At 39.5% G+C, this 12298-nt stretch overlaps 1 protein-coding gene across 2 annotated transcripts in view; it reads left to right on the forward strand.

Moving 5' to 3' along the window:
- Positions 1 to 12298, forward strand: part of PTPN2 (protein tyrosine phosphatase non-receptor type 2) — a 28156-nt gene that overhangs the window by 12839 nt on the left and 3019 nt on the right. The window contains exons 3-9 of one of the 2 annotated variants that reach the window (XM_033154848.1): positions 141 to 241; positions 3104 to 3202; positions 3324 to 3461; positions 4102 to 4311; positions 5616 to 5777; positions 7171 to 7364; positions 10227 to 10430. In XM_033154848.1, coding sequence (XP_033010739.1) covers positions 141 to 241; positions 3104 to 3202; positions 3324 to 3461; positions 4102 to 4311; positions 5616 to 5777; positions 7171 to 7364; positions 10227 to 10430 — 1108 coding nt within the window. The remainder of the gene's footprint in view (positions 1 to 140; positions 242 to 3103; positions 3203 to 3323; positions 3462 to 4101; positions 4312 to 5615; positions 5778 to 7170; positions 7365 to 10226; positions 10431 to 12298) is intronic. The other variant, XM_033154849.1, reaches the window with a different exon arrangement.

The following is a 12298-nucleotide window of genomic DNA, read 5'->3' on the forward strand; positions in this document are numbered from 1 at the left end:
AGTTTAAAAGTAGATCATAAATAGTTTAAGTAAAATAGCTTGAACCACAATATCTTGGCTTTAAGTTTAGTGCATTGAGCAAAATTATCCATAAAAATTTTAATACTTGATACTTAATTACTAATTATATTTGTTTCAAGATGATCACAGTCGTGTAATACTCCAGAATACAGACAATGATTACATCAATGCAAGCTTGGTGGTTAATGAAGAAGCGCAGAGAAATTATATATTAACACAGGTGAGTAGTATTAGACTTTTAGGTGCTACATGCTTAGTGACTGAATTCTAATATTGTGGGGGCGGCCTCTTCAGGTAACTATTCTAGGTTTAAGTGCTTCTGCTTTGCTCCATCCCACCCTACTTCCTGCCGCACACTGGTTTGTTCTCTTGGTTTGTTAACAAACGTTAAGTCAGAGTTTCCCCAGTTTGGATATAACAAGAAATTATGGCTTAATGCACGTTAGGGTATTTGTGCAATAGGAAAGGAGAGTGCTCATATCTTACGTTCAATCCTGATTTGGTAAACCAGGCCACAATCACAGCTGCAACCATGCCACAATAAAATGGTATAGAGCAGAGGTTTTCAACCTTTTTGAGTCCACAGCTCCCTTGACCAGCTGCATTCTTTCTGCGGCATGCCTGTAGAACTCAGGAGCCCAGCTATGTTACGCCTTCCCTGCAGAGCTGGCAACCTCTCACCCTTTGTCGAAAACCCTCACTTGTGGAGTTTCCCCTCAGCCTCATCTTCTCTCCCCTCTCCTTGGGAGTCCTCCTGGCAGCTGCAACTGCCATCTCTGATCTCTGAGCTGCCACCCCTGCCCCAAAGAGAGGTGCCTCCTCACACTGCCCCAAAGGGGCCTGGGAAGCACCTCCTGGCCAACCCCAGAGGCACTGTTCACTTGAGGAGCTTGTAGCCAGGGCTGCTGTAACAAACAGCTGTGCAAGTCTTTGGGAGGCAGAGACACAAGAGGCCAGTGTTGCCCGCAGCACCCCTGACCATCATTCAAGGCAGCCCAGGGTGCCATGGCACACTGGTTGAAAACCACTGGTGTAGAGAGATTGTGCTTTCCTTGGATGTCTAACCTCATGGTGAGCTTAGTAAAGTAAAGCTATTTTTCTGCAGCAAAGGCAAGGCAATGCACTTGGCTTTTGCTGATAGCTGTATAGTGGGGACAGGTACTCACAGCCCAACCTCTCTGTGGGAATCCAAATGGGATTACTGCTATCATCGTAAGGCTTAGAACAAGATAGGTGATGTGGAAATAATCTTGCCAGAGGCAAATACTGCTCCATGCCTGAGGCAAATAAAAAAAATCTTATGAAAGGAAACTCCAACCTGGAACTTCAGATTTGGAGCAAGTTTTCAACTCAAATCCCTGCTCGGAACCAGGGTGGATTTGATTTAAATCAAACTGATTTAAATCACTAGTCAGTAAGGCTTGATTTAAATCACAGTTTTCTACATAAAGACTGATTCTTGCTGGTATAACTTTAATATGCAAGTAGATGAAGATTTTTAGAATAACAACTTTTCATATTAATTTTTTAATCCCCAGTTTAATAGGTTAATCATTCATATTTGGACAACTTTTCTGTTGTACTTAGGAAGGAGAAAAATAATCATTACCTTAATAATAACAATTTAAATAGATTTATTAGATCCATTCCACTCCAAACAATCAGAAAAATATTGTTTCTATTCTGTTCACTGAACTTCTTGAAACTTAACACTGAAGGGGTTGATTCAGTATTCATAGGTTTGTAGAACAATAGGATTAAGGTCTTTTTCTCAACTCTGTTCATGTTATAACATTTTTGCTGTGAAGAAGAGGCATGTGATCTCTGCTGAGTCAAATTCAGTTTTGAGAACTGCAAAAGTAAAGCAAGCATCTGTGATAATATCTTGTAGGCAGAGAAACTGCCCAATAATCTTACAAAAACCTCTGGAAGAGCATAAATGACATTGTGAATGGATTAATGCAATTTATTTACCAAAAAATTAAACATATACAGACTTATTCTACATAATTAAAATACTAATCTTTATTTCATGATTGAATAACCTTTGGATGGTAATATATTTTCCCCAAAAAGCATTTTATTTAAAAAAATCCGATTTGAAAAGGGGTCTTGCATAGTTTATTTTGTTATCTTATATGTTCTGTGACTGAGGCATGTCGGGGAAAACAGACTTTGCTGGAAGAACACTAGTAAGCCATTATTGGCAAAATGGTGCTGTTAACAGTTAAATAGACCTCAATTTAAGCTTTTTAGAAAATGTGTCTGGCCAAACTGAACATGAAAACTGTTACTGAAACAAGCCAGCTGTTTTCCGGTGTGTTATTTGCCCTAAAGATGTCAGTTGTTTCCTCTTTTTGGCGGAGGAGAGAGGTCATGATTGCCTTTTTGAAAACTGCCACACAAGCATGTCCAAAGCAGCTGTTTATTTTTTTGTTTTAAGCAACTGAGATCTGAATATCTACTTGGATTTTGAAAAGTATTTTAAAATCCACGTAGATATGGACAGATTGACTAATAAGAATCTGCTGGATCAGGCCAGCTGGTCATCTAGTCCAGCATCCTGTTCTCACTGTGGTCTGTAGGAAACCTGCAAGCAGGACCTGAGCACAAGAGCACTTCTCCATTCCTGTGGTTTCCAGCAGCTGGAATTCAGAAGAATACTGCCTCTGACAGTGGACATAGAACATAAGAACATAGCCACAAGGGTTAGTTGGCTTGTGAGCCAGTAATTCTTACAACATGATTTGGAAGGCTAGGCTAGACATATTCATATTTCCAAAAATGAGGTGCACGTCTGACCACTAAACCATGTTAATGGAAGGGACTGTTGTTGAGTGGTAGAACACCTACAGAAGATTCTAGGTTCAAGCCCCAGGATCTTTTGGTAAAGCAGGGAACGACCCTTATAGGAACCCCTTGCTGCTAGTCAATGTGGACAATGTGGACTACTATAAGGCAGCTCCCTGTGTTCTTAAATTACAACTAGATTATTGGGTGATAGCCAACTTTGCTTCCAAGATTTAGGTTCTGAGTTATGTTAGACTGCTGACTGAATGCCTTCTTTCTCTTATTTTCACAGGGTCCACTTCCTAATACATGTTGCCATTTCTGGCTAATGGTATGGCAACAAAAGACCAAAGCTGTTGTCATGCTAAACAGAATTGTTGAGAAAGATTCGGTGAGTTGGCATAACTGCATTAAAATTCGTTTTACTGAGATCAACATGCAATTAGTGAAGTGTATATGGTTTATTTTCTACTTGCGCTCTATATGTGGAATTTTTTTATCTTATAACTTAGGTGAAATGTGCACAGTACTGGCCAACAAGAGAGGAGGAACAAATGATGTTCGAAGAAACAGGATTTTGTGTCAGGTTAAAATCTGAAGATGTCAAATCCTACTATACAGTACGCCAACTTCAACTAGAAAACCTCGATGTAAGTTTTCATCAAAACCTGTCTCCAAAACCCTTGTGAAAAGTATATGTAATTGTTGCCATGGCGTATTTCATGGAAATCTTATGTTTCTGAAATCTGTCATAATTGCCTGCAACCCTGTGACAAGTTATCTGCAGGTGCAGGAGCATGTTTGTCCTTTGGTGCACAGAGAAATGCTGATTATAACGATTAGCAGCTAGCCATAGGCTTAAGCCCTGTTCACACTTAACTGTCATTTGCTACTCAATATACTTGACTTCAGCAGCCTTGGCCTTCAGGGTTGGGGAAGAGTTCATTTTGAGAGTGAATTTCAGAATGAGAGTGTATCAAGTGTACACAGAATAAAGAAAAATAAACGTTTGCCTTTTAATGAAACATGATATTCAAACAACAGCTGATAGAGAGCAAACATTTACATTGAACAGGAACCATTGTCTATGTTGTGCCAATACACACATGCATACATATACATATACACACATACTTCCAGTAAGCTTTTTAGGTGAGGACCATTCAAACTTACAACCAAGGGATTCAGTTTGGAATTATTTTCATAATAATGAATTGTTACATTTGGATCAGCCATCTTAGTGCATGCTGTTTTGCCTGTTTTGCTCTTAAACCCATTTCTTTTTATTAGACTTGTGAGACCAGGATGATATTCCATTTTCATTATACTACATGGCCCGACTTTGGAGTTCCTGAATCCCCAGCTTCATTCTTCAACTTCTTGTTTAAAGTCAGAGAGTCTGGATCCCTGAGTCCTGAACATGGGCCAGCAGTCATTCACTGTAGTGCTGGAATTGGGCGCTCGGGTACATTTTCATTGGTAGACACATGCCTTATCTTGGTAAGTTTGTCTTAAATGCTCCTTTAAGAACTGCTGCTCAGTTTCTTTGTGGTGGTATGAAAAAAATCCTAATTTACAATGCCTGAAGAACAATTGAGAAACTGAATTCTGCCATTAAATGAAAAATAGTGTTTGCTCTGACAATTTAGACCACCTTTTGATACCTACCGCCCACTAATGCATCTTTCTTGATGGTAAAATTGCTCGATGGAAGGAGGATTCAGCTTGTGCCGTAGAACCCCCTACCGCCCACCTAGAATCCTGAAACACTCACTAGTGCGTGGTAGGGACCAGATTGACAACCCCTGATTTAGACCAAACATATGGAACAAGCAAAATAAATACATCTGGTTTGTTAAATTACTTTCTTGTGATGTATGAACTGAGTGGTCTTGTGGTTTGTAGTCCTGGTTTGAGCAGTCTTTAGAAAGCAGGATTGAAAACTGATTTGATTGTGATTTGTAGAGATCACTCAAACTGTGATTTCCCAGTTCAGACATTAAAGAAGCTGGTTTAACAAATGAAGCTGGATGCACAAGGAGAGAGGAAGCTATTTGCTTGATCTCATTCCAGCAAGCCATGGTTTAGACAGAATGTAATGTCTTAAACAGGTTTAAGTCTTCCTCTGATTTCCATGACAGAAAGTAAGAAGAACTGTGGTCAGGGATGCAGTTGAGGTGGGAGCAAGACCTACAGTATGCATTATTGCAATTTTTATATACCCTTGTGCATAGGCTCTTGACAAACTTTAGGCATGTTAAGACAGTAATGGCAGAACCCCCATGTTCAATATTTTCTCTTTCTGCACAGGCTACTGTTGTCAAGCAAGCAACGTGTTACATTTCAAGGGGATGGGGAGAGATTTCAAATTGTTGCTTCAGGAGCTGTTTGAATATATGTATCATATACTAAACTTCAGCTTTCTATTTCCTTTGGTAATACTGCTATTGTTTATCTCTGCAAATGAAAAAGCCAATCAGTGAGTGAGTTGAAGTGTCATATAGAATATCAGCATTCTGATAACATGTGTGCATTCTCTTTGAGTGATAATTTTTATGCCTTGAAAATATGGTGTAGAGGCTTAAGGGGCCCTCTGGTGGAATTTAGGGGTCTGCAGGGGAAAGAAGAGGAAAGCTATGTGCTGCAGTATCTGTTGGTGCAAAGTTGGAGCTCTCCCCTTCTCTCTCTTGTTGCAAAGAGCAGTAATACTTGCATGGAAATCATTTTATTTTAAAACAGCTTTCCCCTTGTTCCTGAACTGCCATAGTGCCACTGAAACTAGTTGCTATTTTTTTCTTACACAGATGGAAAAAAGAGAAGACCCACTTTCTGTAGACATAAAGCAAGTTTTATTGAATATGAGAAAATATCGAATGGGGCTTATTCAGACTCCAGATCAGCTAAGATTTTCATACATGGCTGTAATAGAAGGAGCAAAATACATAATGGGTGATTCTACTATACAGGTAAACGTTTAGCATAAATTGACTGCTTTTTAAATCAGTTGCTCAAGAGTTTGTAATGAAATTATTAATAGTGCCAGATCCAGCTGTTCAGGGTTTATGTCACTCATGAGCAACCTCCTTCCTGTGGTCCAGTTTTGGCCCATGAGACCATTTCCCCCAGACCTGTCAGGTGCAGTCTCAAGCTACATCAACTAATGTATGCCTGTTGCTGGCAGGAAGCAAGGGTGATTGACCAAATCAGCATGATTAATCACGTGCTCATAACATGATGAGCAGGGGTTGATTCCTGCTAAGTTCATCAAGATTCCATGTTACATTGACTCCCCTGCTAAAATGAAGGGTGAAACCTTAGTTTTTGTAGCATCTTACACCTGTTGTCATTGTGGTGTTAGGTCAAATTTAGCCCATAAGCCTGATCCTGATAAGGATCTGGCCTGTAGATCCAAAAAAGGTTCTGAGTAAAATTTATATAGTGTTTTGATGAATATAGCAATTTTGTAAAACAGCCTTAATATGCTGAAGTTTACTTATTTTGTTATTTACTTTATTTTATTTATAAATATACAAACAGCTGCAACATAAAAATATTACAGTTGTTTATAGCAATATAAAACCATAAAAACCATGCAGTAAAATAATAAAAAGTTAAAAGCAAGTTAAAACCAATGGAATTAAAAACAAACATCGGTAGACAATTGTTAGGATGTACTTTTAATTGCCTGCACAGGCCTGGTAAAATAGAAGAGTTTTCAAGTGTTCCAAAGAACAAGAAACAGACAGCCACTAGCAGGGGTTTCAGCTGGAACTCACCAGACCTCAGTGGGCGCAGTTGCCATTATAAGAGAGCAAGGGAGGAGTTCATGGTGAGTTCTGGCACCTCTTTTTTAGAGAAATAGCACTGGCCACTAGTGCTATCCCACAAACACTATAGGAAAACACTATAGGAAAAAATTGTACGGTGGTATATACTGTATTTTTCTGTGTATAAGACTAGGTTTTTTCCCTTAAAAATAGTGTCAAAAATTAGGAGGCGTCTTATACACAGATACAACTCCCTCAATTTTCTTAAATCTGAGTCCCCCAAAATGGGAACGTCTTATTGACGGAAAAATACGGCAAGTATGTTTCATAGCAGTTTTCATGTTTCTTCAAGCACAGTGTCTTTGGATTTGGTTTTCTTTTTGTTGTGGAGTGTTATAGTGCAAGCTTTAAAACAGTCCTGTAAATGTATGTATGACATAGTATTTCACACAAGGATGGGAACCATTGAACCCAACTTGTTGTTCTTATCCAAGGATCTTGTAGCTCACCTTTGAAAATAACTGTACCTGTGACTTTTTGGGTAGTTAAAAAAAACAACTTCAAAACTCTTAACAAGCTGTCCTCCATTCAGAATCGGTGGAAGGAACTCTCAAAAGAGGACCAGGCACCAAGTTCTGAACGCTCTCCTCCACACCCAACCAGACTAACTACAGGGAGGCACAATGGGAACAGAGTGGGATTAGAAAACCAGGAGCAAAGTGAGAACATTATAAATACTGACATGTCTTCTTCAATACAAAATACTGCAGATCCAAGCGCTGACACGTGAGTATCGTTTTTATATAATAGCTTGAAAAGAGGCCACTAGCCAAGGCCATTTTTAAAAACCAGTCCCTTATGATTTGAAGAGAGTAACCCTTATTACAAAATCCATACTACTGACTGTGATTCATGTCACTGAATCTTGATGTTACATTCTTGTACCGAACTCTGGAAAGTGTTTGAAAGCTGAATGTGGTGGTCTGTATATGGATTGAGGCCACAATGGAGCTAGTAGATCAGGGGTCCCCAAACTAAGGCCTGGGGGCCGGATGCGGCCCAATCGCCTTCTAAATCCGGCCCGCGGACGGTCCGGGAATCAGCGTGTTTTTACATGAGTAGAATGTGTCCTTTTATTTAAAATGCATCTCTGGGTTATTTGTGGGGCATAGAATTTGAAAAAAATATTCAAAATATTGTCCAGCCCCCCACAAGGTCTGAGGGACAGTGGACCGGCCCCCTGCTGAAAAAGTTTGCTGACCCCTGTAGTAGATTTTGTTATATAAGTCCAACAGTTGTTTCAGGATTTGCATCTTGTTTTGTTCTGTTTGTGCACCCATTGGAATATAATTGAAGGGCTCTATAAACGTAGTCATAACAAAGAATTTGACTACTATTTAAAAAGGAAGCTTATAACCCTTAAACTTGCAGTGTTTTGAAAATATTCAGGAAGTGTTAAAACACTTGCTGTGTTGTTGTATTTTGATGCAAACATGCCCAGTAGTAATTGCAATGAATTAGGTCCAAACTTCACCTAGCAGAAGTGAACTCTGGATTCAGTTCAGTAACTTCTAGGTCTTAATCATGATCTGATGTGTGTAGTAGTAGTGCAATTTGAAACCATGACAATGCTTATCAAGTTAAGGCCTTGCTCCAGCTCGCATGTACAGAAGAAGCAAGCAAAGAAGTGGGAAGAGTACTTTGACCATGTTCTGCTTGGTGCAGATGGAACACTAAGCAATGGAGTATATGCATATATACTGTATTTTTCACTCCATAAGACGCACCTTTTCCTCCTAAAAAGTAAGGGGGAATGTCTGTGCGTCTTATGGAGCGAATGCATGGTCCCTGGAGCCAATTGCCTAGGGGCCAAAAGCAGATCTGCTCTTTTTTTTACAAAGAGAAAAGGGGGTGTTGAAAGGAAGCCACTGAACAGCTGTTCAGCAAGTGATGGGGAGAGAGATAAGGCTCCCTTTCCAGCCCCGCCCTCTTGCCCAGGCCTCCATTGTTGAATGCAGAGGGATGCTGTTTGTTTCCCCAGCGACATGTGACTGGCTGATTAGATTATCTGTCTGGAAACTGTAGAAATGGCTGTAGGACTAGAAGCAGCAGAACTGTGAGTTGGACCCCATAAAAATGGGGCTTTTCCTCTTTGCAAAAAAAGCTGCACCACTTTCAGCTGTTCCTCAAAAAAGCAGGGCTTTTCCCTTTGCAAAAAAAGGTGCACCACTTTCAGATGATCCTCAAAAAAGCAGGGCTTTTCCCTTTGCAAAAAAAAACCCACCACTTTTAGCTAATCCTAAAAAAAAAGGGCTTTTCCCTTTGCAAAAAAACCTGCACCACTTTCAGCTGATCCTCAAAAAAACAAGGCTTTCCCTTTGCAAAAAAAAAGCTGCACCACTTTCAGCTGATCTTCAAAAAAGCGGGGATTTCCGCCTTTCCTCCTCTAAAAGCTAGGTGCATCGTGTTCAGGTGCATCTTATGGAGCGAAAAATATGGTACATCGCATTCCTTCCTCCTTAAGGAGTGTAGAAAGTAGGCATACATATATATAAAGGACATCACCTGTTTCATGGTGTTAGTGATGTACATGTCCCAATGCATCTATTCACCAGCTATGTGAATTAGTATGAAAGCATAAAGCCTTGCATCCTTAACATTCTTTCTTTGAATATCAGGTTAATGGAGAAGGCCTGCCTGTCTCCTTTCCTCTCTGCAATCCCCTCCGTGTCTTGATAATCTGTCCATCATGATTGGTGGACCTTTGGAATGAGTTATGACAGGGAGCCACAAATGGAAGGAAGAATTGGTAGAGATCAAATTGCACGCAAAAGAACCCAACTAGATCCATATTATCTACGTGCAGAACATAGTACTTATGCAATATTACCCTGAATATCAAAACCCAGCTCAACAGTTCAAAATGCATTTTCTCTTTTTCTTTTTCTTTCTCCCTCTCCCTTTCCACCGTAGTAGCATAACTTGATACATAAACTGATTTTTTTTCCTCCCATAGTTTACTGTCAGTCACTGGGGGCACTTTCTATTTTCTATACTGGGTTTCATTTCTAGATGAAATTCAAGAAACAGGATTCAACCTATACACTAGATCAACAGCTGCAGTGATCAACCCTTCAGGGGCTGAAGCATAAAAGTGGGCATAAGCTCTTTTTTATTTTAAAAATGACAGGTTTAGAGGTTTCTTCAGAAGCTTGGAATGCTTCCTCAAAAGTGGACACCCTTTAAAAGTGCCACACCTTTAAATCATATATTTTACTTGTAAAAGATGCACATAGACAGCAATGGAGGGTGGGAATCATACATTTGTTAAGTGTGTTTGTGCATGTGTAATGTGCCTACATCTTGATGGGTTTCCTCTTGCCCACTTAACAGAACTCTTCCCTTGGAAGCTTGTAAGCCTGAGAATCTTCCAAAAGCATGAAGACCTTCTTAATAGGGTTAGATATTTGTGGCCAGGTTTAAGCTGCCGTAGTTCAATTTTGTATTTAACAAACATAAGCAATACTGTTTCTTCTGGATTTTTTAAATTGATGTGTTTTAAATGTTGTTGCCTGTCATGCACTCTTAAATCAAAGTGGATTAAAAATCTATGACTATAACTGATCATTTTTTTGTTTTCCTTTCTAGGGCTGTTCGGAAAAGGCTAAGAGACGACAGGAAAGCTAACACAGCACAGATGGTGCAGCAGATGAAGCATAAGCTGAGTGAGGCTGAACGAAAAAGGAAAAGGTGGTTATATTGGAAACCTATTCTCACTAAGATTGGGTTTGGTTCAGCCATTTTCATTGGAGTTTATTCTTGCTGGAAATTGTACTTCCAAGGTGCTCTCATGTAAGTGAGTGCTTTTGCAATCATGCATCTAGTAATATAAAGCTTAAATCGGTCCCACTGATTTGAGGGGAACATGGCAACTATTTCTAGGTGCAAGACTGCTGCTACTGTTGACAGACCAAGTGAGAATATAGCTGCAATCGATGCAGTAATCTTGTAATGCATAACACATGAAGTAACCTGATCACTAGTCACTGGGGCTGGACTCTTTGCTTTAGGTACTTATGGAACCAAATTGCTACCTGACATAAAATTTATTTATTTATTTATTGGATTTCTTACCTGCCCTTTAGCATAAGACCCCCAGCAGGGTGGGTTACATCAACAAAATAGGCAAATATAAAACACAGCAGTTACAACTGTAAAATAAGAAAAACAGTTCCATAGTAAATGCAACTCCTTATATAAAACAGTGTCCATATTTTAAAACAATTATATATATAAAATAGTGAGAAATAGTATACAGAGGCAGACTGGGAAAAGGTCTCCACTTAAAAGGCTTGTAAGAGACGGGGGGTGGTGGTGTTCACTAGGGGCTAAAAGACAGGATAGCACCTGTCTAATAGGGAGGGTGTCACCATCCTAAAGACCCAATTCGTATATTGTATGGGAAAACCTCCTGAAAAGGTGGTTTCTGCAACAGGCTCTTTTGCAGTGCTTGACTGGGTATATAAGGAGTTAGACGATCCTTTAGGCATCCTGGTCCCAAGCTGTGTAGGGCTTTGCACACCAGTACCAGTGCCTTGAACTTAGCCTGGTACCTAATTTGTAGCCAGTGCAGTTTTCAGCAGTGGCATGACTATGATGATAGTCTGCACCAGAAAGCAGTCAAGCTGCCACATTTTGCAATTCCTGCAGCTTCCGGGTGAGCGTAATGTAATCCAGTCAGGAGGTTAGCAGCTCATTGATGACAGTGGTCAGATTGTCCCAATCTAGAAACAGCCATAAATGTTTTACCAGCCAAAGCTGATAAAAGGCACTCCTAGCCACTGGTCACCTAGGTCTTTAGTGACCAAAATGGATCCAGGAGAAACCTGCTCCTTCAGGGAGGGTGTGGTTGTGCCTGAAGTAGGCATTTGGACAATTATTCTGAGTCCTGAGCCACCCATCCACACTCATGAGGCAAACTAATGCATACTTTCAGCAACCATGTATATATTGCATAAAATGATAGTCCACCAGATGTAGTAGACTCAATTGCCAAGGCTTTATCAACTCTCATAACTGGATAGAAGCAATAAACAGTGTGGTGTCATACTCTGAATGCAAAACAGTTACATTTTTGTGCGTGTGTGTGTGTATAATATACCATCAACCATTTATACTATCCAGACTTAGAATAAATTTTGTAACTCTATTTAATCTTTTTTTGTAGATAACTGTATTTTTAAAAAACTACATTTGTACAAACTTATCTGACAGAAAGAGTATGCATTAGTTATCGGTCATCCATCCCCAACATTTCAAGAGTGGTTTGGAAAATTTACTGACATCACCACCCCAACTTAGTGATTTAGTGAATTGCCCTTTTGAGGTATTTGGTGTTAAGCAAATAGGGGCTACTTCTCAGTTTCTACTCTGTAAGTTGCATTCATGTCTTTATGCTTGTAGTTACCTTTTATTTAAAACTTGAAAATGTTTAATTTTTATAAGACTACTGGGAGCTTCAATATCTCAAACACTCTTTTTGAAGGGAAGTTTGTGTTAAGACTGCAGCTACTGTTGGAAGCCATAGCTTGTGTTTAAAGTTCAAACATTCCATTAAATGTGAAAACATTTTTGTGTGTCTCACTTGATTTGACTCCTATTCCTTGAAATATTTTAGTATCCTTTAAAGTGGTTGTAAACAGCATGTGACAAACTTGGTC

The sequence above is a fragment of the Lacerta agilis genome, chromosome 7 (genome assembly GCF_009819535.1).
Source record: "Lacerta agilis isolate rLacAgi1 chromosome 7, rLacAgi1.pri, whole genome shotgun sequence".
Classification (NCBI taxonomy): Eukaryota; Metazoa; Chordata; class Lepidosauria; order Squamata; family Lacertidae; genus Lacerta; species Lacerta agilis.